This window comes from Ambystoma mexicanum, chromosome 1p (assembly GCF_040938575.1).
Source record: "Ambystoma mexicanum isolate Mex_15411 chromosome 1p, UKY_AmexF1_1, whole genome shotgun sequence".
NCBI classification, from domain to species: domain Eukaryota; kingdom Metazoa; phylum Chordata; class Amphibia; order Caudata; family Ambystomatidae; genus Ambystoma; species Ambystoma mexicanum.
In genome coordinates, this window is record NC_090921.1 from 1459487440 (window position 1) to 1459508468 (window position 21029).

The 21029-nt window shown below is 46.5% G+C and overlaps 1 protein-coding gene across 3 annotated transcripts in view; it reads left to right on the forward strand.

Annotated features, from left to right (window-relative positions):
• The window catches only part of LOC138455382 (polycystin-1-like protein 2), a 900768-nt gene that overhangs the window by 476182 nt on the left and 403557 nt on the right, over window positions 1-21029 (forward strand). For all 3 annotated transcript variants that reach the window (XM_069607102.1, XM_069607103.1, XM_069607104.1), the window contains one exon: window positions 19464-19694. In XM_069607102.1, the coding sequence (XP_069463203.1) occupies window positions 19464-19694 (231 nt within the window). The remainder of the gene's footprint in view (window positions 1-19463; window positions 19695-21029) is intronic.

Sequence of the window (21029 nt, forward strand, 5' to 3'; positions counted from 1 at the left end):
ACCCACGCACCCTAGGACACTATCTCTATCTACTGACCAGAACTGCAGTTCCCGAGGGCGTTCAACCGACCAGCGCTTAGAGATCATATCAATGATATATAGAGTGATATATAAATGCCAAGTAACGTAACATAACACGTACACTGAATGATGCACTGACCCATGGTCTGTGAGGTGGAAACCCTACATTCGAGATATTAGGAGTTCCTGTGCTTGCCTCTGTGTCCCAATGTATGTCCTTCACAAATGCTCCCAGGATGAAATGCTGTCCTATCCCATATTACAGTTGGTCATCAAATACAAAGAGAGGAGATCACGTTGAGTGAGGAAAATAGAAGCTACAAAAGGAAAACCTCCTCATCACACCTTTTATAGTTTGCCGTGAGATGTAGGTAGCTGTGATATTGTGTATGAGGAAGCCAGAACAGAAGTAGAATTATGACAAAGAAGAAATCCTTCAGATCACTCTGGTATTGAGCAACGCAACTTCAATAAAGTATCATGGTGCAAACAAGAAGAGAAGCAACCGAGGGCAGTGCAATACGGGAGCACACTTATAAGAAACGCTTAGGGAGATGGAATGTTTCGGGCAGTGTTAGAAGGATGGAGAGAGAAGGGATACAGAGAGATACAAGCAAGGAACGCAGGTTAGGGTGGAAAAGGCAGGGCCAATCCAGGCCAGAGAGCTCTGCATATTGTCGGCCCCTCGACAACCTAGAGCCCAGATTCCATGACAAAGAGGCAACAAAGCACACACAACTAAACACGCCATACAGAGATTTTGAGTACTTTGCAGGAGGATTTTGAGAAACATATTCTCTTGCAGAGGATACAGTTCAATTACAGAGAAATACCATAAAAATTGACAATTCAGTATATCTAATATTCTATGATTGGTTATTTATAACGCGCTTAATACCCAGAGGTTTCTAAACACGGACTCTGGGATTGAACCTGTGGTGTTCCATGTCGTTTTGCTTCAGAGGCGAGCATGTTGCCCCTGAGCTATCCTCCCAAGACTATGAGGTCACTGATAGGCAGTTGGTGCGCTTAGAAGACCAAACCATCACAAAGAGGGGGAGGATGAGGGATACAGCGCTGAGCTACATTATCTTGGAAAGAAGAGCCTTTTGACCCCAACCCTCATCTTTAATAGACACCTATCCATGCTGGTCCATGTGCTTCGCCTCCATTCCCTGTGAGAGATAGAACAGAAGGATGTTTAAACTAAATGCTTTTTGAGTGCATAGTTAAGAAGATATTTGATTAGTGATCACACAAGTATTGCAATCGGTTTACATACTGGTTTTTGCTGTGTTATTACGGCACTCTGCAGTCGCCGATCTACTGAGACTGATAATGGCTAACCAGAACAGCAGTTAAACCCATGACTAAGGCCGCATAAGAAGGTCACAATATGTCATTGTTTGAGAGAAACAGACTGTTCCTACACCGAATCCAACAGCATCAAAAGGTGTGGAAAGGCCATTTTAAGAATATTTGGAAAGGTACAACCACGACACCCAGCCATCCATCTTGAAGAATTTCAATCTACAAATAAGGCAAATGGCACAGAGAGCATTTCATCCCGGGGAATAGGAACATCAGCCCTTTTTAAACTACCAGTTGCACATTCCACAAAGTGGAAGGCAGCAGGCACCTTTAAGAATGACAGCTAGGATGGTGGCACTGGGATAACTACACCCTGGGAATTCCGAACACAGAAACTGTTTAATAACCAATCGTCCATTATAGAAAAGACCAGCAAAGATGAAAAACCCTTAACAACAACATGGCAATTAAAATCAAGAAAACATAGTGATATTTCACAATATCTATGTCTTGGACATACAATACCAATGCTCATGTTCTCTAGCTGTTAATTTGCCCACTAAAGTTTGGCTAAAATTTCATTTGTATTCCGCCCACCAATCAATAGAACCTGCAGCTAGGACAAGCCAAAACAAAATTGTCAACAATAGTTTCCCACCAATAACAAAGATAGGGCTGGGAGGATTGCTTAGGGCAATGCGTTTGTCTTGGAAGCAAGACAATGCAGAGCAACCCGGGTTCGGATCGCGGTCCTGTGTGTAGAGACTAGTCTCTGGTATTAAGCGTGTAATGCAAGATGAATTCATTAACTAGTAGTCAAAAACAACTTGGTCCTGCATACAGTGGTAACACTACATGCTTAGAGCTGACGAGCATGTTCCACTCCTAGTGAAAGTATGGTAGCAAGCCCCTTGCGTCAACAATAAGCCATGGAGGACATCAAGGAAATGATGGACAGGCATTTCAGACTTCTGGGAACAGGTGCGGGCTGATCTGCTAGGAGTGCGTTGAGCGCCGAATGTACTCAACCGTCCAATGACTGCAAGGCATGATGAACCTCGGACATTTCCCCTGACTGGATAGAGTTTACATTGAGGAATGTAAGGAACTTAGCGTAGCAAGGGGCCTGACAAATGAATCTCATTTGTGGCACCAGAAGGTAGGCTCCTGTGCACACCTTCCAATGGAGGTCCACCTCTTTAAGGTTTCATTTGGTCTCCTGGCAATGCGGACAAGAATATCATAGTGGAAAATCACATGGCCATCTTGACCCCAAACTGCAGAAAGGTGGTAAATATGCCATTGAATCGCCTGGTGTGGAACTGTCTCCTTCCAAGTAAGCAGCTGGTCAAATACATTGGGCCTCATTACGGGTCTGGCGGTAGCCAACTCGTAGTATGGCGGTCCAGATGCAACGACACTGGCAGCCTTACAGGTGCCGTTGTATCCAGACAGCAAAGGGTCATAACAAGGCCCATTATGTGCTCTATAGACACAAGTGATGTAAAGCACATGAACAGTGCCAACTCCAATTCCTTCTTCCTTGCAGCCCAGAGCCTCAGGCAGAAGCTGTGATGTACTCAATGCTCTACATGCCTCAGAGCTGGAGAGGTCCACGTGGTGCCCCACAAAACCCGGACCAAGGTCCCTGCACACCCCAGAGGTAAACAGCACACGCCTTCGATATTTTGGCACTGAAGACACCTTTCAAACACTCCAAAAGGAAACACGCAGGCAGATGGTACTCGAGTAACCTCGACAGTAGTTTTGACGTTTACTGAGGTTATTTGCATTTTGCATTTAAAGCTACCAGGGTGCAAGGAGAAGGGTGCAAAGTTTCAAATGAGAATGCGATAAGGGCTGGGGTGTGTGCAAGAAACAGAGAAGGAAGGAGAATAGAGCAATAGCCCAATATGAAATAATTGTATTTTATTTATTTATTTTTCATTTGTATAGCATGCATAAGCCCTCAGGTATCAGGGCACTTAGGGCTAACCAGTGACATGAGGCCCTTGGGCACAATAAGAAGTCATAAGTAGTTACAATTAGAGAATGCCTAGGAGATTATGTCAAGGTACAGAAGTAGTGCTTGGTTGCAGTTACAGATTGAATGGTAGATCATAGATGGGTACAACAGAGGTGCACATATCAGGGAGTAGGATTGGGCAAGTTACTTGAACAGCCACATTTTGAGGCTTTTGCAGAAGGCCCAGAGAGAGTCTTCTGATCTGAAGGAGAGTGGAAGGGAATTCCATTGTTTTGCTGCTATAACTGGGAAGCTTGATCCACCTGCTTTTGCCCGTTTGAATTTTGGTTAAACTAATCTGTGTGTGTGTGTGGTGTCCTAATGGGCCTGGTCAAGTGATGTGTGGAGTTTCTTTGGGCAAGGTAGGGCGGTGCTGATTTGGAGATGCATCTGTGAGTGATGGTTAGTGTCTTGAAGAGGATTATCTCCCTGATGTGGATCCAGTGTACTGCCTTACAGGCTGCAGTTATGTGTTCTGATCTAGGAAGGTGGAAGGCAAAACGAAGGGCATTGTTTTGAATGGTCTGAAGCTTTATTTAGGTTATGAGCTGAGGTGTCGGTGAATAGTGCATTGCAGTGATCCAGCCTTGCACCCACTGCAGCACGGGTGACCATCAAGCAACTCTTAGTCGAGTCTTGAGGTGTTAAGGAGTTTGGTCAAATAGGCTGCTGAGGAGGCTATAGCGTTGACTTGTCTGGAGAGTGATAATGTGCATCCAAGTAGACACTGAGGGATTTGATCGCAGGCAAGACGGGGATTGCTGTGCTATCAATGATAAAGGAAGAGTATTCTGGGTTACGTTTTTTTAGTGCAGTTGCGTGCCCGATGATGAGGAGTTCCGCTTTTTCATCATTTAGACAGAGGCCATGGGTAGACATCTATGCTTGAAGGTTAGCGAAGGTGGAGTTTAGGGTGGCGGAATATTCTGAGTATGTTCCAGAAAGCCAGAGGAGAATTTGAGTGTCATCAGCATAGTTTGTGTATGCAATGCCTAGGGAGTCCAGGAGGATGAAGAGGGGCTTTGTGAATATATTGTAGAGGGTCGGGGAGACGCAGGACCCTTGGGGGATGCCGGAGTTGATTGGTGAGGATGTCGCGCTGGCACTCTCTGAGAAGACTTTCATTTATTTGTCTTCTAGGAAGGAGGCGATCCACAAGGTTGCTTCCGGAGAGAATGAGGCTGCCTGAGAGATGTGTCGACAGAGAATGCTATGGTCAACCAGATCGAATGCTGCTAATAGATCTAGCAGTAGTAATAGGGCAAATTTACCCTCGTCCCTGATGTCAACGATCTGTTTTTTTAAATCAAGAAGGGCTGATTCCGTTCCGTGCCCGGGGCGGAAATCGGATTGTTGACCTCCTATCATCTGTATTTCGACGTAGGCTGCTCTCTCAAGTACAGGGGACAGTCGTGATCGGGCAATAGCTGTTCAGTGAGGTTGGATCCACAGTGGTTTTCTTTAAGAGCAGTAGAACCCAGGCTTCTTTGAGGATGGCTGGTACTACACTAGTTGTGAAGGATGAGTTAATGACTGCGTTATAAAAGGGGCCAGTGTCTCTGCGCACTCTTTGAACAGGGGGGCTGTGATTGTAATTGTAATAGTTTATTTGTAAAGCGCTTATACACAAGTCAAGTGCTTCAAAGCGCTTCAAGGTCGTCATTCTTAGGCCTTGAAGATTCTGAAGATTCTGAATGATCTAACAGCAATAACTAGCATAATAGGCCAGGGCATTTCTACTAGTATAAGTGTGTGACAAAGAGTGGGGGAGAAGTGGAGGAGGAAACATACAAGACAAAAAGGTTGGTTATCCATGCGCCTATGCAGGCAGGCAAAGCCAGCTAGGTAGGGGGATAGAGGAGGACTTGACAGACAAACATGTTAAGCCTAGTACATTCAAGTTCTTTCAAGTGCGCAGACAGAAGTGTGAGGGAGGGGGACAAGTGCCGTCAGTCCAGCAGGGTCCAGGGTTAAATGCAGAGTATGTACCACTCTCATGCAACGTATTTCAAGTGCAGTAATGCGAGGCGGAGTGCGTAGGCCCGTAGGCAAGTGCAAGACTGGTGGGGGATCCTGGGACCTGTGAGGCTCTGGAGGTGCACCAGACGACCAGTCAGCTGACTGAACAGGTTGGAGATGAGAACGAAGGAGGGAAGCAGGAGAGAAGTGAAAGGAGGTTAGCAAGCAAGGGAAAGGGAGAGAGATGGAGGAAGAGAAGAGGAATGTCTTGAGGAGTTTCCAGAACTTGAAGATGTCCGGCTCAAGACAGAGAGAGGCAGGTAGGTTGTTCCAGAGGGTGGCACCTGGGCAGATGTCTCCTTTACATTTAGAGGGCTTAAGACTCTTCAAGATTTTTAGTGTTTCTAGGGCTCAGATTGTTTTGAATCTGAATAGTGGGGGCTGATGATGCTTGGCGAGGGGGGTCTTAGAATCCGTACCATCATGTTTCAGGATGGCTTGTTTCGTGGTGATTCTATTCTGGAGCATACCGATTTTATTCAGCATGGCACTCTGGATGCTTTTGCATCAGGGTTGGTCTTTGGTCACTGTAGGGGGGGGGGAATAGGGGTTTCCAGTTCCCAAGGATAGAGAACAGTTCTTGAGTATTGGAGGTTGCGCTAGAAATTCTGGAATTGAAGGAATTGGCTTTGGCTTGGATTATAGCGTTTTTACATTGCTTAGAGAGGTTGGTGAACTCTTGTTTGAGTGAGTCGCAAGGCTGGTTTCTCCAGGCATTTTCTGATCGTCTTTTTTTCTGCTCTAAGTTCTGCGAGGTCCTGGGTGTACCAGGAGTTCACGTGTACTGAAGGTTTGGCTTTTTATAGGTGCTAGCGGGGCAATGGAGTCTATAGCATCTGTCAAGATTTTGCTACAGTGGTCCACAAGATTCTTTGTGTTGGTGGTCTCTAGGATCTTTGGGTTAAGGGCATTAAGGAAAGTCAGGAGAGTTTCTCTAGTTATCTTGCTTGCACTGCAGGCTAGGGAGGGAGGTATTGCATTGCTGGGCATTTTAGGTTATTGGCTGAGGGGGAATGTGAATGAGATGATGTGGTGGTGGTCAGACCACGGGCATGAGATGTTGGAAGTGATAGAAATGCGACAGTTGTGGTCGACTATCCAATCTAGAGAGTGCCTTTTGTCGTGCGTGGGGTTGAGAATGCAGTGACTAAAGCCAATGGCAGTCAGCGAGTTGGAGAGTGACGTGGAGGGCAGGTCTTTGGGATCATTAAATCCTAAGTTCAAGTCACCCATGAGGAGCACTTGCGAAGAGGGTTTGGTGTTCTCTTCTAGGGTGTGAAGATGGTCTTCTTCAAATGTAAGGAGACGGCCCAAAGGGCGGTAGACCAGGTGGGTCGTGATTGTTTTGGTAGTAGAAATGGTTAGTTTTAGGGATAGGATGTCACAGTTATTATTCAATGAGGTGTTAAGTTGTCTAATGTGAAGGTGATCTTTGCTGATGAGGGCTACCCCGCCACCTTTGGTATTCTGTCTGTCACTCCTGAAGATGTTGTATCCTGGCGGGGTGGCCAAGGAGAGCGCTGGCTCTGCGGTTGCGTATAACCAAGTTTCCGTGATTGTGAGGACATCTAGGCTGTTGGTTCTTAGAAGGTTATGAATGTCTAGCGCATGCGCTGGTAGAAATCGGGCGTTGATTAGGGCTAGTAGGAGGGATGGGCTCTGGGTAGTCTGGGGGTACTATGTTGCGAGAGCTTGGGAGGGAAAGGGACAGAAGGCTGCATGACAGCACCGTCGATGGGCATACAGGTGCTGGCAGTGGGCATACAGACACTAGAATCTGGAGCATTGGGACTGGTCACACACATATTTGGAATGCAGGTATCGGTTATACAGGTGCTGGGAGTGGGCATACAGGCACTAGATTCTGAAACATTGGGATTGGTCGTACAAACATTTGGAATGCAGGTATTGGTTATACGGGAATGGGCATACAGGCACTAGATTCTGAAACATTGGGATTGGTCGTACAAACATTTGGAATGCAGGTATTGGTTATACAGTAATGGGCATACAGGCACTAGAATCTGTAGCATTGGGATTGGGATTGGTCACACAAACATTTGGAATGCAGGCATTGGATATACAGGTGCTGGCAGTGGGCATAGTGTCACTAGATTCTGGAGCATTGGGACTGGTCAGACAAACATTTGGAATGCAGGTATTGGTTATACAGGTGCTGTCAGTGGCCATACAGACACTAAAATCTGGAGCATTGGGATTGGTCACACAAGCATTTGGAATGCAGGTATTGGTCATACAGGCGCTGGCAGTGGGCATAGTGTCACTAGATTCTGGAGCATTGGGACTGGTCACACAACTATCTGGAATGCAGGTATTGGTTATACAGGTGCTGGCAGTGGGCACGCAGGCACTAGTTTCTGGAGCATTGGGATTGGCCACACAAACATTTGGAATGCAGGTATTGGTTATACGGGAATGGGCATACAGGCACTACAATCTGTAGCATTGGGATTGGGATTGGTCACACAAACTTTTGGAATGCAGGCATTGGATATACAGGTGCTGGCAGTGGGCATACGGGCACTAGATTCTGGAGCATTGGGACTGGTCACACAATTATCTGGAATGCAGGTATTGGTTATACAGGTGCTGGCAGTGGGCATACAGGCACTAGAATCTGGAGCATTAGGATAGGACATATCAGCATTGGCCATGGGAGTACCTGTTTTGGCGTTGGGCATGGCAACATTAGCCTTGGGAGCACACGTCCCGGCATTAGTTGTATGAGCATTGTCATAGGGTGTGTGGGCAGAGGAGGTGATAGTATGGGTGCTAGCATTAGGCTTGCAGGACCTGGTTTATGGGAGCGTGGGTGATTGCCGTTCTGATCACGTAGGTTGTGTTGTGCATGGTTGCTGGAGCATAGGAGGGTGATTGTGCATTGATCTGAGGCCTGTCACATCTTATCTCGTGTTTCCGTGGGATTTGACTGCAGAGGGGGAAGGTTCTGGAGATTACCCTTTTATTGCGAATGCGCGTTTGCATGGGTCTGCTATGATAGGAGCTACTTGTGGAGAGACAAAGGTTCCTCATAGGAGGGGAGCAGGGATTAAAGCCCACAAAGGGTTGGGGGGGGGGAGGGCATTGGCTGGTTGTGGTGCCGCTCCACGTTGAACGGGTCGGTCGGATTGGAGGCAGGAAGCTAGAGGGACGGACATCAGAATGTGCAGGCAGGGTAGTGGACGTATGAAGAGTAGTGATAGCATGTTTACCGTACAGTGCCTGTACATACCGTGTGGATCCCGGTTGCGCTCCTGTCCTTCCAGGATCCTGACAGGTCCCGAAAGGAAGTAACACTGGCCTTATGTGCAGACCTTTGTAGTGGGCCAGCATCGCATGCTGGCTTGCAGGAAGTCCCTGGTAATGAGGCCCAGGTGGCCTATCGTTGATCGACATGGGCGGGTGCAATGCAGCGCTAGAGCCTCTGCTTAAATGAATCACCCCACCGGCGGCCATTTTAGAGCAATTGGGATGCTCGCTTCTGAGCATACCAGCAGGGCTTACTTTCTATGATGTAGCTTCTTCCCCAAATTGGGCTGTGCTCGGTGAGCACTCTGGTGCCATGCGCGTGTTGCAGGTCCCGACAGGAAGTAACCCTGGCCTTATGTGCAAGCCTTTGGAGTGGGCCGGCCTCACCTGCCGGCTTGCATGAAGTCCCTGGTAATGAGGCCCAGGTGGCCCATTGTCTCACAGCGGTGGTGGGTGCAATGGAGGGCTGTAGCTGCACAATGGAAAGCCAGACGCCTGGCTTGCTTTTTACAAAGCTGCTCATTGGAGCAAATATTGTAAGGGAACTTCTGAAGTGCTCTACATAGCACATATTCACATGCAATTATCATCCTAGCCGTAGCCGGTACTCATTTATTGACCTTGGAAAATTAAAAGGCTCAGTTGTCTTTGCAGGAACTGAACCTGAGACATGCCGATACCACACACATCACTGCAGCAAGCACTCAACCCCTAAGATAGCTCACCTCTGCAACAAAAACCGAGCTGTTCTCAAACCTCAGCACATGACCTGCGTGCACCAACCCTGGTCAGTGCTTTCACACGCATCGCAGTAGCAAGGGCTTAACCCACTGAGCTATTTTACCGCTTTAAGCATCTCTGTTGTTTCCAAACACCCCAGCACATACCATGCGGGCACTGTGGAGTATAGTAAGGCAATGAAGGGCACAGGTTGTTAAGCACAACACACAAGCACATGCATTGGGTAATGCTTTAATTCACCCCCTCCGTGTCTGAGTGAGATGCCTGCATTGTGCTACTGCTGTGTACACTAGGGTGTTATTTCTCTCTCCATCTGCTTTTATTGCCCTTCTGAACTGCCTCCTTCAACATTTTTCTCCAGTTTGCAGGGTGCTGTTCTGTACACACTTTTCGGGGAAGAGCTAGAGCCGTGCCCTTCTCTGTTGTAGAAGTACCCAAAGTGTTGTTTTATTCCCAGATTGGACCTTTTGCTGTGGAAGGGGGGTAGGGGAGGGGTTCCTATGATGCCCTGAAGCCAGTCGCAACGTTCTGGAGACAGGTGGCTATGATGGGGGAGGGAGGGTGCTTTGAACCGTTCTTATGAGGTTGCTGGGACTTGGAGCAATGCCAGGTGAGATACTTGGAGCCCAGTGGCATACACGAGGACAGATCAGCGTCATATGGGCCGCAGGGCCACAGTTGATGCAGTTGCAAAGTACAAGTGCATGTCCAATTCCCCTCTGCTACAGATAGAAGTGCAACCGCCTATTTTCACTTCTTCATTACATCTTCCAACTCTTACCTATACCTTACCTTCTCTCGCATACACATGTCCCGTTCACTTCGCCTCCTTCTGCCTCTTATGCTACCACCTCATCCAGCTGTACCTCGCTCGGTCGGGTTTCATATCTGCGCGGTCTCAATAAATCACTGTTATGGCTCCCTTTTCACCCCAGAGCTCCCCAGGCGCCTGCAACCTTCCTAGCTCCCTCTCATGTCTCCCAGCTTTCCTCGTTCTGTCTCTCCTCGAAACGGCTCCCAGTTCCCATCTCGCACCTGCCCATCACCCAATTCTTCACACCTTCTGTCTTTGTGCTTCTCACTTTACTCCTTGCCTCTTCATTCTCCCTTACGCCATCTCCCACTCTTTCTTGCCAATTACCGGGGCTCTGTTTTTTAATGTAACTTCTCGTGTCCAAACTCACAAGCCAACATGGTGGGTGGTGGTTTCTCGCCTCCGTATGAAGCGCGTTGGGAGCTGCAATCCCCCACGTCCACGCCTACTGTACTTAAGCACTCCGGACTGGATGACGATCACAGGGTGTGTTGCAGCTCATGGATGACCCTTGCCGTGGCATCAGCTGTCTAAACACGGTCCAGGCAAAGCAGACCAAACAAAGATAACTCAGCTGCAGACTTTAAACATAGTCTGACAGGAGTTCTACAAACAAAAAGTGTCTGTGCATACTAATGAAAATCTAACAGGCATCTACTTAAGTGCAGTCATTTTGCTCCTACTAATGAGAGGGTGAAGACCCAGACCGTGCTTCGGCCATTTCATCACCAAGCATCGCAAGTTACCATGCCAACGCATACACTGCTCCTGAACTCCCATTGCTCCTTTTTTTACATTTACAGTACCAATGTTTTTGCAATTAGGTGGCTTACGCCACCAAAGCGCCACAACCAAAGAGAACAGAATGATTGAACAAATCGGAAGAAAAAAGCTGTAGAACATAGACAAATGTGCCTGCCACTACCGACAGCAGTGTAGCTAAATGGCGGAAAGCTTGAAAGCCAAGAAAGTCCACTACGCACAGCCATGCCCGCAAAGGGAAATTTTCACACTTATCAAGGGGATTAGGAACCTGACGGCATTCAGCAACAAGCCGATACCAAAACAACACCTTTGCAACACTATGTCCTCCCACTTTATCAATAAAGTTGCAGAAATATATGATCACATGGACAACAAGAAGACAGCCTTGATGGACGAAAATAGGCCCAAGCCCATTTCGATCCTTTTGCACCCGCTCATCTTGACTTTGTTTTGTCCATTCACAGAATAATAGTTGTTGGCACTAGTCAGTGTCAGGAAGCAAGTAATCTGTTCAGGGGTCCCATGCTCACCACATCTACTGTACAAAATCATCCTGCAATTTACCTAACTCTTCCAGATCTTGCTTAATTACTCGGTACAGCATGGAATCATTCCAAGAGCAGTAAAGACAGCACACGCCAAGCATCATTAAAAATAAAAAAAATAAACAGTTAACTGCATGTCATTTCCAACATTGCCAACACAGCCAACTCTTGAAAAAAATAATTGACCAACAACTAGAAGCACGGGTGACATCCAGTAATACCCTACATCAGACCCATTTTTTTTATTCAGGTCAATGAGAGAAACCAAATCTACACACACGACAATCTGAGACAATCTAATAAGCAGGGATCACAGCATAAGAAATACACGCATCGCCCTATATAGATCATATAGCACTGTACTGTATCGCTTGCTACTAGGTATGTACTAGCACCGTGATACCTCCAGGTCTGGGCGCGATCAGCAAATTAAATAAATAAATACAAATAAAAAGAAATCAGTCTGTGATACATTTAGTCACAAAGTCCTTATAAAAACACTTAGTAAAACAAGGCTGGAGGAGTTACAAGCACATTGCTGGATAATGTAATTTCTCTTCAACAGCACAGAAACCTCCCTCCCAAAGGCCAGCATTCAGCTCAACCTAGAAATGTCCCATGCAGTGACACAGGTGGAACTAACTCCTTACCTCTCCTCTTCAACATTTTCATGGGCCCTCCTATGGACATCACCAGAACACAAGCACTTTCTTTCTAAAACTAGGCAGATGACTCCCAAATTGTTTACAAACTAAACCCAGACTGCAAATTGCAAAACTAACATTGACAGACCATTATTCCTATTAGACTCTTGTTATATTAAAGCTCCAGCGTCGCCAGGTTTTCTTGTATGTTTATTTGATTTAAGTTAATGCTCCATTAAGTCCAGTACATATCACGAGATGTACACTTCGTACAACCACTGGCCACACTTGCCCAGGGTAACTATTCGCCTATTCAAACCTCCACATTCCACATTAAATGACATCACACTCTCCCATTCCACACTCTTCACGCTCAGGGATTCCACCCCAACCATGATGCAGACCTGCCTTAACATGCATGTTACAACATATCCCCCTTCCTGCACGTGCAAACAAGAAAGTCTCCTCACGGGAGACCTCTCTAGAGGGAAAGCTTCCCTCACTGCTTTCCCTTCCCACTGCGCAGCCTCTGCACAACATGCTTTGAAAGGCCAAGCGTCCCTTTCACATGCTTCCCTCTGCACGACCTCTGCAATTGGGTTAGCTTGAGGCAGGGGTGTTGCTAGGTCTGGAAAAGATCCGGGGCTATGCTAATGTCGGAACTCTCCGAACTGGGGTCTAGCTAGTCTTTTGGCTGTAGCTCCTGAGATTCTACAACCAAAAGATCAGGGGCTATACCCCCCTTAGCCCCACCCTAGCAACGCCTCTGGCTTCAGGCATGGATCCGTTCCTGTCTTTGGCTTCACAGTGATCGTGGTGTCTTCTCTCTCCTCCAGTCCTGACCTCAGCTGCATACATGATCTGCACTGCTCTTCCTGCTTGCTCAGACAACAGCTCCTTCCTTCTCCTTCACCTTCTGCTTCTCCTAAGGCCTGCACCTGAGGGGGCCTTATAACTCTCCCATTTTCCCTCAGGTGTGGGTCATTTACATTAATTAGTTGCCCACTCATGCAGAATTGTTCCTCTGTAGCCCTCTTCCTCGTCCCAGTACTTAGAGAATTATGGGACTAGAAGGCCCTAGTAACAAAATTAGTTTTTTTGATTTTTTCTTCACTCTTAAATTCATTTCTGTTCCCCATTACATTTTCTAAAGAAATGTCATAAGGGTACCAAGGGTCAGTCATCAGACTTGATTGAAAAGATGAAAAACGTTCTTAAGAATTTAGACCATTATTATTCACAAACATCCTTTCACTGCACTTTTGGGTGATAGGCGAGCTTTTAGCTGTATGAGGTCCCCAGGTTTGAGAAGGAGTTTTACCCAGATTAAGATGTTTGTTGCAGAACAGACAGATTGGTATAACTATAAGCCTTTACACACTTCAGCATTTGCAAGATGTTCTCCCTAGAGGAAGATAAATACCACGTCTCACCCCATGGATTTGTCTCATTCCCTGGACTCTTCTTCCTCCCAGGTGATCTTCTTGCAGAACACCACCGCAAGGTCAGGATCAGGAATCATCTGCCTTTCCCTGGCCACTTGCGGAGTCTTTAGGCAGTTCTTTAGTGAGTAATCCATAGGATTCCTCACACAACCCAGAGCCTGCATGACAACAGTGTGTTCCATTCATGAGAATAATGTTCTTTCAGATTGACTCCCCAGTTGACTTCGGCACACTGTACACTGAAATCAGTAGCAGGCAATACATTCTCCTTGTCCCGCTCCTTTCACGTCACTTGCCAGTGAATCTCGATGCAGCCACGGCTCAGCGCTGTTGCTTGTGTTTCAACATATACCGCTTTGGAAAATAAACACCTTCCTCTGTCTTACACACATCAGGCATCCGATTAGAGGAAAGTATCTTCCTCCGTCAGTTGGTGCCTCTCATTTCTTGCGCGCTGGTATCGGCTGAACCAATGGCCACTGGTTGTCCCGTTGACGTCACCATTCTGCATTCCGAACCCACAGCGTACAAAGCTCCTGTGGCTCCACTTCACTGGGCTGAAGAACGCTCCAATGATCTGCCCACTTGTCAGCAGTTCTCCTCCTTTTGGTACCCTTCGACAGGATTACGTCCCCACTACTGGCTGCCAACCCATTCATCTGGCTGCCACACTGGCCCATGCTAACTGTTCCTCTATTCAAACCTCCTCATTCCACACTAAATTACATCACACTCTCACATTCCACACTCTCCACGCTCAAGGATTCTATCTCCAACCAGGATGCAGACCTGCCTTAACATGCAGATTACAGCAACTCTTCAGTGGCCAGGTATAATTTAAAACTCAACCCGAACAAATGTCTCAAAACACTGAACCACAATCCTTTGATCAGATAAGATAGCTCAGCTCAACAAGTTGGTGAAAGATTTTGAAATCCACATGGACAACTCTCTTACCTTCAAATAACAAATTAAAACATAGGTCAGACACGTCTATCACTTAAGATCGATCTGACACGTCAAGTCATCCACGTTGTTCTGACAGAGAACTCTTCCATTCATCACTCTTGTACTCTCCAGATTGGGCTATTACAAGAGATTCAACATAGACCTCCAAGGCTACTTGTTGAACAGGCTCCAGAGAGCACAAAAACAATAGCTAGTCACCGCCAATGAAAACAAAATGTGCGAACAGCTGGCTTGCAGGATCCAATTAAAAACTCTTGGCAATGCCCACCAAGCCTTTGAAGGAACTTAACTAGAGGTTACAGTCAAAATGTTCATCCTATATTTCCTGGGCAAGATGCTGCAATTCAGTTAGCCAGCCTTAGTGTTGTCTCTACAGAAAAACAGTAAATGCCAAGGAAGGGACATATTGGCCATTGTTGCTACTACACACTGAAACCCCATGGCCAGGTGACATTACATTACGAAGAACAAATCAATAATATACCTTTTTGCTGCTGTTCTTTCATAAACTCCTACAAGAAATCCCTAATGATTTCAGCCAGGAAGCCCCTCTTATACTGCCAACTCAAGAGGGCTATGCACAATTGCAGACTATCACAAAAGCAAGAGAATGCCTCACCTATACATACGATCTAAGATAACCACAAACATGCAGGAGAATGTGTTGTACCGCATTCTCAAAATGAACACAAGTGGACAAACAGCAATGTACTTGGGCTCTAATAACCTACCTTCCACTCGCTAATCCAGTGAACCTCTACCTTTCAACCTTGCACTGTGCGCAAGAATCAGGGTATACAAAGCATTAGCATGGCCGCTTGGAAACCTTCCCCCTTTCAGTCGCGCACTCACCACGCTCAACTTGCAAACCATCCTACCATGAGACAGCCCCTTCAGATCCACTGATGCTCGCTGGGTGGAACTCGCTAGCAAGCAACGCAGCAGAAGAACAAATGCAAGATTTTCTTGGCGCTTGTGTTCTTTATGAAGGCTTTGCATGGCATGCTGAACACAGACCCCACCAAACACAAAAAATTGGCCATCTCTTAAACGTGCCAATTATCTGTATTTCAGAGATGCATATATCGACTAAATGGTCAATCTTCTCACAGCAGTGACCTACGCATTTATTGACAGGTGGATGGGCAGCACAATCAGTCACAGCCCAGAACCAATAACTATGTAATTCTCTGACAAGCACTCAAAGCCATTGGCTGCAAACATCCACGTGTGAGATTGCAGGACAATGTAGATTGTCAAGATTTAGAAGGCCTGCATTGGTCGCTTGGAAATTGAGAAAAATATATCTCTTGAAGTAAGACAATGGCCTTTTCATCTCCCCAATCACAAGCAAGATGAACTGGGCCAGGGGAAATCCCCCAGACTCAAAAATGGAACAGTCAAAAAATATGACAAACCTTATTGTTTATTGAAAGCTTTCGGAACAGAGATGAAGTTATGTCAATGCACAATTCTCCAATACTTTCTCATTGTTCTCAGGCTTGTCATGAACTGTTAAGACGATGTGACATCACAAAACAAATGATACATTGCAAAAACCTAAGGTAACAAGGGGTTGGTCAGTGAGGTAGACTACACATACGATGCATATGGTGTTAGTAACCTTATTGGTTAAACTGTAATGGCTCCTGCTGTGACCAACTCCTAAATGTTGCAACTGCAGGCATACCAGATTAGCACGCTCCCTTTGGGCCTTGCAACAAAGTGTAAGCTAACGTGCAAGGTGGGTATGGATTGGTCAACAAGGGTCTTCTCAGCCATGGTGCTTTGGAAAGTTACCAGCCCATGAGCAACTATTCAAGGTGGTGGGAACAGCCCCAAAGGTGCTGGTTGTACCCAACAAGTTTCCATCTCCATTCCTCTAGGCCTTGAGACAGAACATTAATCTTTTCACCTGATATTACTTTTGTATCATCTTGCCTTCAATTGGATGGGAACAACGTTCTCTCTGTCTGGCTGTGTCTTCCAGTTTCACGTCACGTGTGTAGGGACCAGAAATTTAATTTTCCTGCTTGCATTTATGAGGTTTTTCAGCTGTCCACATGCAGGTGTCCTATCTCTTTGGCTAATGTGAAACTTTCTCTCGCTCTGCATCCTTGGCAAGGTTTTGCACAATAGCTGCACTGACAGCCTGGTCTGGTCTGCACCCCTCCGCGATATCAGCCGGTCAGATATCACTCTGCATTCTCAAGCCCTTTTCAGTGCCTTCCATTCATTTCAATGCGGCTGTGGCTTCCATCTTAATTTGCAGGGGTGCTCGTGTTAGGTGCATTCAGCATCAGCAAGCGGTTCATATGTATTCTTGTGCAACGTGCGGTTATGGCATAGCAAAGGTGTGCCTGTGCCCTATCTAAGTGGTTCATAAGCATGTTCTTCATGTCTAAGAGCAATTTAATCTAAGTGTCTCCGTAGCTTCATGCAGCAGTGCATATGTGCTTTATGTCTAACGCATCTATGTCATAGTCTTAGTAGTGATGTCATCAGCCCTCTGTGTGGTTACTGTAGTCTACTTGCTCCATCAACGGTAAATGTATCTCTTCAATGACGTCATCAGGATAGGTTCTAAATGGCTGCCAATGTATACCTTTCATTTCTGTGATGTTGCGACGAGGGCGAGACCGGTGCAACGAGGGTCACATTCATGTCTCCCTCATCACCTGTCAAAGGGGGCGGAATGTATTGAGGACAGCAGCAGCTCATGTTATTGCCACGAGCTGCAGGACATACAAATATGAGTCAGAATGGAACCTTCTGAACATTGGGCCTTTTGCTGCAGCTGTTCTGAAAAAAATGTAGGTGAAAGCCAGAGCTTCTCCTCACATTGTTTAACACATTTCTCTTTTGAATACGGGTCCATCACATACATGCAAAGACTCGCACCCCTTCCCCTCCCAGCTATGCATATTGCACATGCTGCATTAACACACATTGGCAATGCCAACAGTTTGGGCTTTTGTGTAGCTATGGGAAAGTCACGTGCCAGGCACAGCCGTAGTGCTATTAACTGCCCATTGATGGAAGCCGGGGCAACATGGTGCGAGTACCCGGGCATCTAACAGCAGTGCTTGGCAAATGCCTAATACTTACACACAAGCCAAAACTGTTGGCTTTGCCAATACTTGTTTTTAAAAGGACTTCAGTGAAGAACACGCAGAGTGCTTATTAATCGAGTAGGGGAAGGGAACCTGGGTAAGACATTTTTACTACACCAGTAGTGGGTTTACAACTCCAATTAAGTCATTAAGTCTGAGAAGATTGCTTTGAAAAAACACTGCCAGGCACTTCAAGTGCAAAGTTTGATGGTAATGCTGGAGTAAAGCGGCTCAAAGAGTTCCCATGTGGAGGTGTTTTGGGCAGGGAGGGGCAGGAACTGGGTGGGTATGGCCCTAGGGATTAGCATGGCCACGGGTGGTCAATGAGTGGACAAATAACCAAATAACACCTACCAGCTGTGTGTCCCTCCTCATGTGCCATTTCTTCCTCTCTGTACTCTAATGCAAGAGTTTGAGTTTATAGGTGGCGCAAGCGATGCCTAATAGCCCAAACTAAAAAGGGCCTCTGAATGTATGCATCTATACCACCATGCCCTGTGCCTCACTTCTATTTTACAGGTGGCCTTGTTCAGTGGTAAAACCATCACAATTCATCCAGCTGCTATCATTTACCAGCCTCCCCCACTTGACTAATCAGCAGCAGCAATAGTCTACTGCCCCCCTGAACTCACCAGCTGTAAAACAACGGCAGTCGTTTCTACTGCCTCACTCCTCTAATATTATTTGAGAGATCTTGCAATGTCAAAGTAAAACACAACAACATGCCAGGGATTCTGTAAAGGGGTCTTTCGTCCTGAAAAACTCAACCACAACGAATTGCTCATGAATGCCCATTTTGGGCTCCTTCCGCCACCTGTTTCTGCAGATTGGTTTGTGTTTCAGGTTAAAAAGCAAGGTACATATTGTGTTAGAACGAGAGCATGGTGAAAGAATGTGAGAACAACGGCTGATTTGCCAAATTAATTTAGTGAGGCAAAAACAGAGGCACCCGGTCAAATACAAAACTGATGACAGCAAAAGTCATCCTCGTGACAATAAAGAACATGGGCAGGGCTGAGCAGCCTTTAAGCTCTAACCAGTATACAAGCCCTGTATCCATCCACTCTGAGATAAGCTTCAGTAATAAGGTGGCCCATGTCTAAAAAAACCTAGGATGTTTGGGATTGATGGAAACCTTAGACATTGTGCAACTCTTGTCTACGTCTGTCCCAATTCCACAGATGCTAAGACACACTTAGGCATGCATGGCAAAGTAACTGTGTTCCCCAACCAAGTACTGCACATCAGTTAGCACCTGGGCTTGTGCTGCAGCAATAGGTTTCCTGGAACTAGCGCCCAATCTAACAGTATATGCCCTAATTTCAAGCAAGCTCTGAACCGCTTTGGATTTCTCCCTTGCTCCCTGCCTCCACACCTAGCATGCCTACAAAAAAGGTTTCAAAAGCATTCCTTTGTTTACCCCATCGGTTCCTTACCATAATCATATCTGGCATTCCCCTTGCGGCACCGTGGAACTAAAAGGGCATCTTCTTTAAGTTCCCTTTGTCATCTCTATTGTGGCCAGCCCTGTTTGAAGTTTCATCAGTGCGAAGAACTCTTCCCACGTCTTCCTGAGGTACTAATGGAAATATTGCCCGGTGCAGCAGACTGCGCTGGGCACTAATGTCCCGCTACCCCATTAACGCGGGCGGTGGGGAGTAACGCTGCGGTACAGCCCACCATGAGGGGCATGTGTGGCTAAGTTGATGAACAGTGTGCTCCTGAGAAAAGCAAACCCACACTGTTCTTTATGTGACCATTCTCTGTTTTTGAATTGTAGGTGGGTCCAAAAACAACTCCCAGCAGCACCCAGTGCCTCTGCACTCACCTCACCTTCTTTGGCAGCTCCTTCTTTGTGATGCCCAATGCTATTGATGTCAGCAAAACATTGGAACTCTTTGCCACCTTTGTGGATAATCCAGTGGTAGTTACCACTGTTGGCTGCATCGTTGTCCTTTATGTGCTGGTTCTCATTTGGGCACGAAGAAAAGATATCCAAGACAATGCCAAGGTAGGTTTTTTCTGGTGATATTGGTATGTCTTTAAACATGTTCAACTGTCCCTGATGTTTCTCCCCTTTTATCTCCTGAACAAGTTAAAACTGCAGATTTAACTGGCCCCTCCATCGACTACACTTCAAGAAGGACTTCAAGACACTACTCTCAAAGACATCTGGCCATTTGCTGATCTCTCTACTCAACCGTATTCTTCCTCTCTGGAGTCCCACATCCCGGTTCCCATTACCCATCCCAGCTCCTCTGCTACCAAAGCACCCTCATTTTAACCCCTGAGTGCTGTTGAAGTATGGAGACCACACACAAGGAAACATTGAACAAGAAGTTATTGTTATAAGCAACCCTGAAGCCACCACCACGCAAACACCTCAGCTCCCTCCTCACAACCACTCTCTCGCTGTCCCTCCAACTTTCCTACCCTCACGCTCTTCTCCATCATTCCACATTCCACCCGTAGCCTCAGAGGTTCTGTGAGGTCAGAGGAAGGGAGGAAGTATACCACACCCTTCCTCTTCCTAGGAAAGTAACAAAGACAGGATAGAATAACCATAACATACATTATATGAAATGTCCTTCAACAATGACCGCAAAAAAAGGCTAAGCACAGCCTAAAACCATTCAGTAAATTGAGCAGTCCCTGCCCCCTCACACTGCACCGGATAGTCCACTTGCCCAAGCCAACCCCCTTGCGTGATACACAAGGAACCATTTAAGACGGAGGCAGAACCCAGAGGGGATCCCCTTTGCTGAAGCACCATGATGCCATCGGGATGGAGTCCAGAACTCCAATACCCTCCACTGTCCCAGTAGTGGGATAAAGAGTTTCCCCATACCCACAGTCAATTCGCCCAGGTTTACACTACAGGGTGTGGTCACAGTTTCATCCATCCTTAAATCCTAGCTTGTGGCAGTGGTGGGACCACCCGAACCCTAACTTCTTTTCTGGTCACGTATTACCTGTTCCCTACTACTCTTTTTCTCCTCACAACATGGTTTAGGTGCTATATTTCCCCCTTCAACTTGCACTGCATTATCTGTTTCTTACCTGCATGGGCTTGCAATATGTTGACTATTCTTTTTCAACCTTAACTGCGGACTTTACCTTAATGCAGTCACCCACTGTTATTAAGCATTTATTTTTGGGGCCCTGGGGATGGACATCTTTGGGGCCCCCTCCAACAAACCAAAGGAATTAAGTGATCAAGAATATCTGGTGCCACCCTCCCCCACCGTGATCATAACCTATAGGTTGATATGCTGCCTTGAGGCATTCTAAATAAGCATGTTTACTCCCTTTAAGTCCCCTTACCCTCTTCATTCTTGCTCTAATC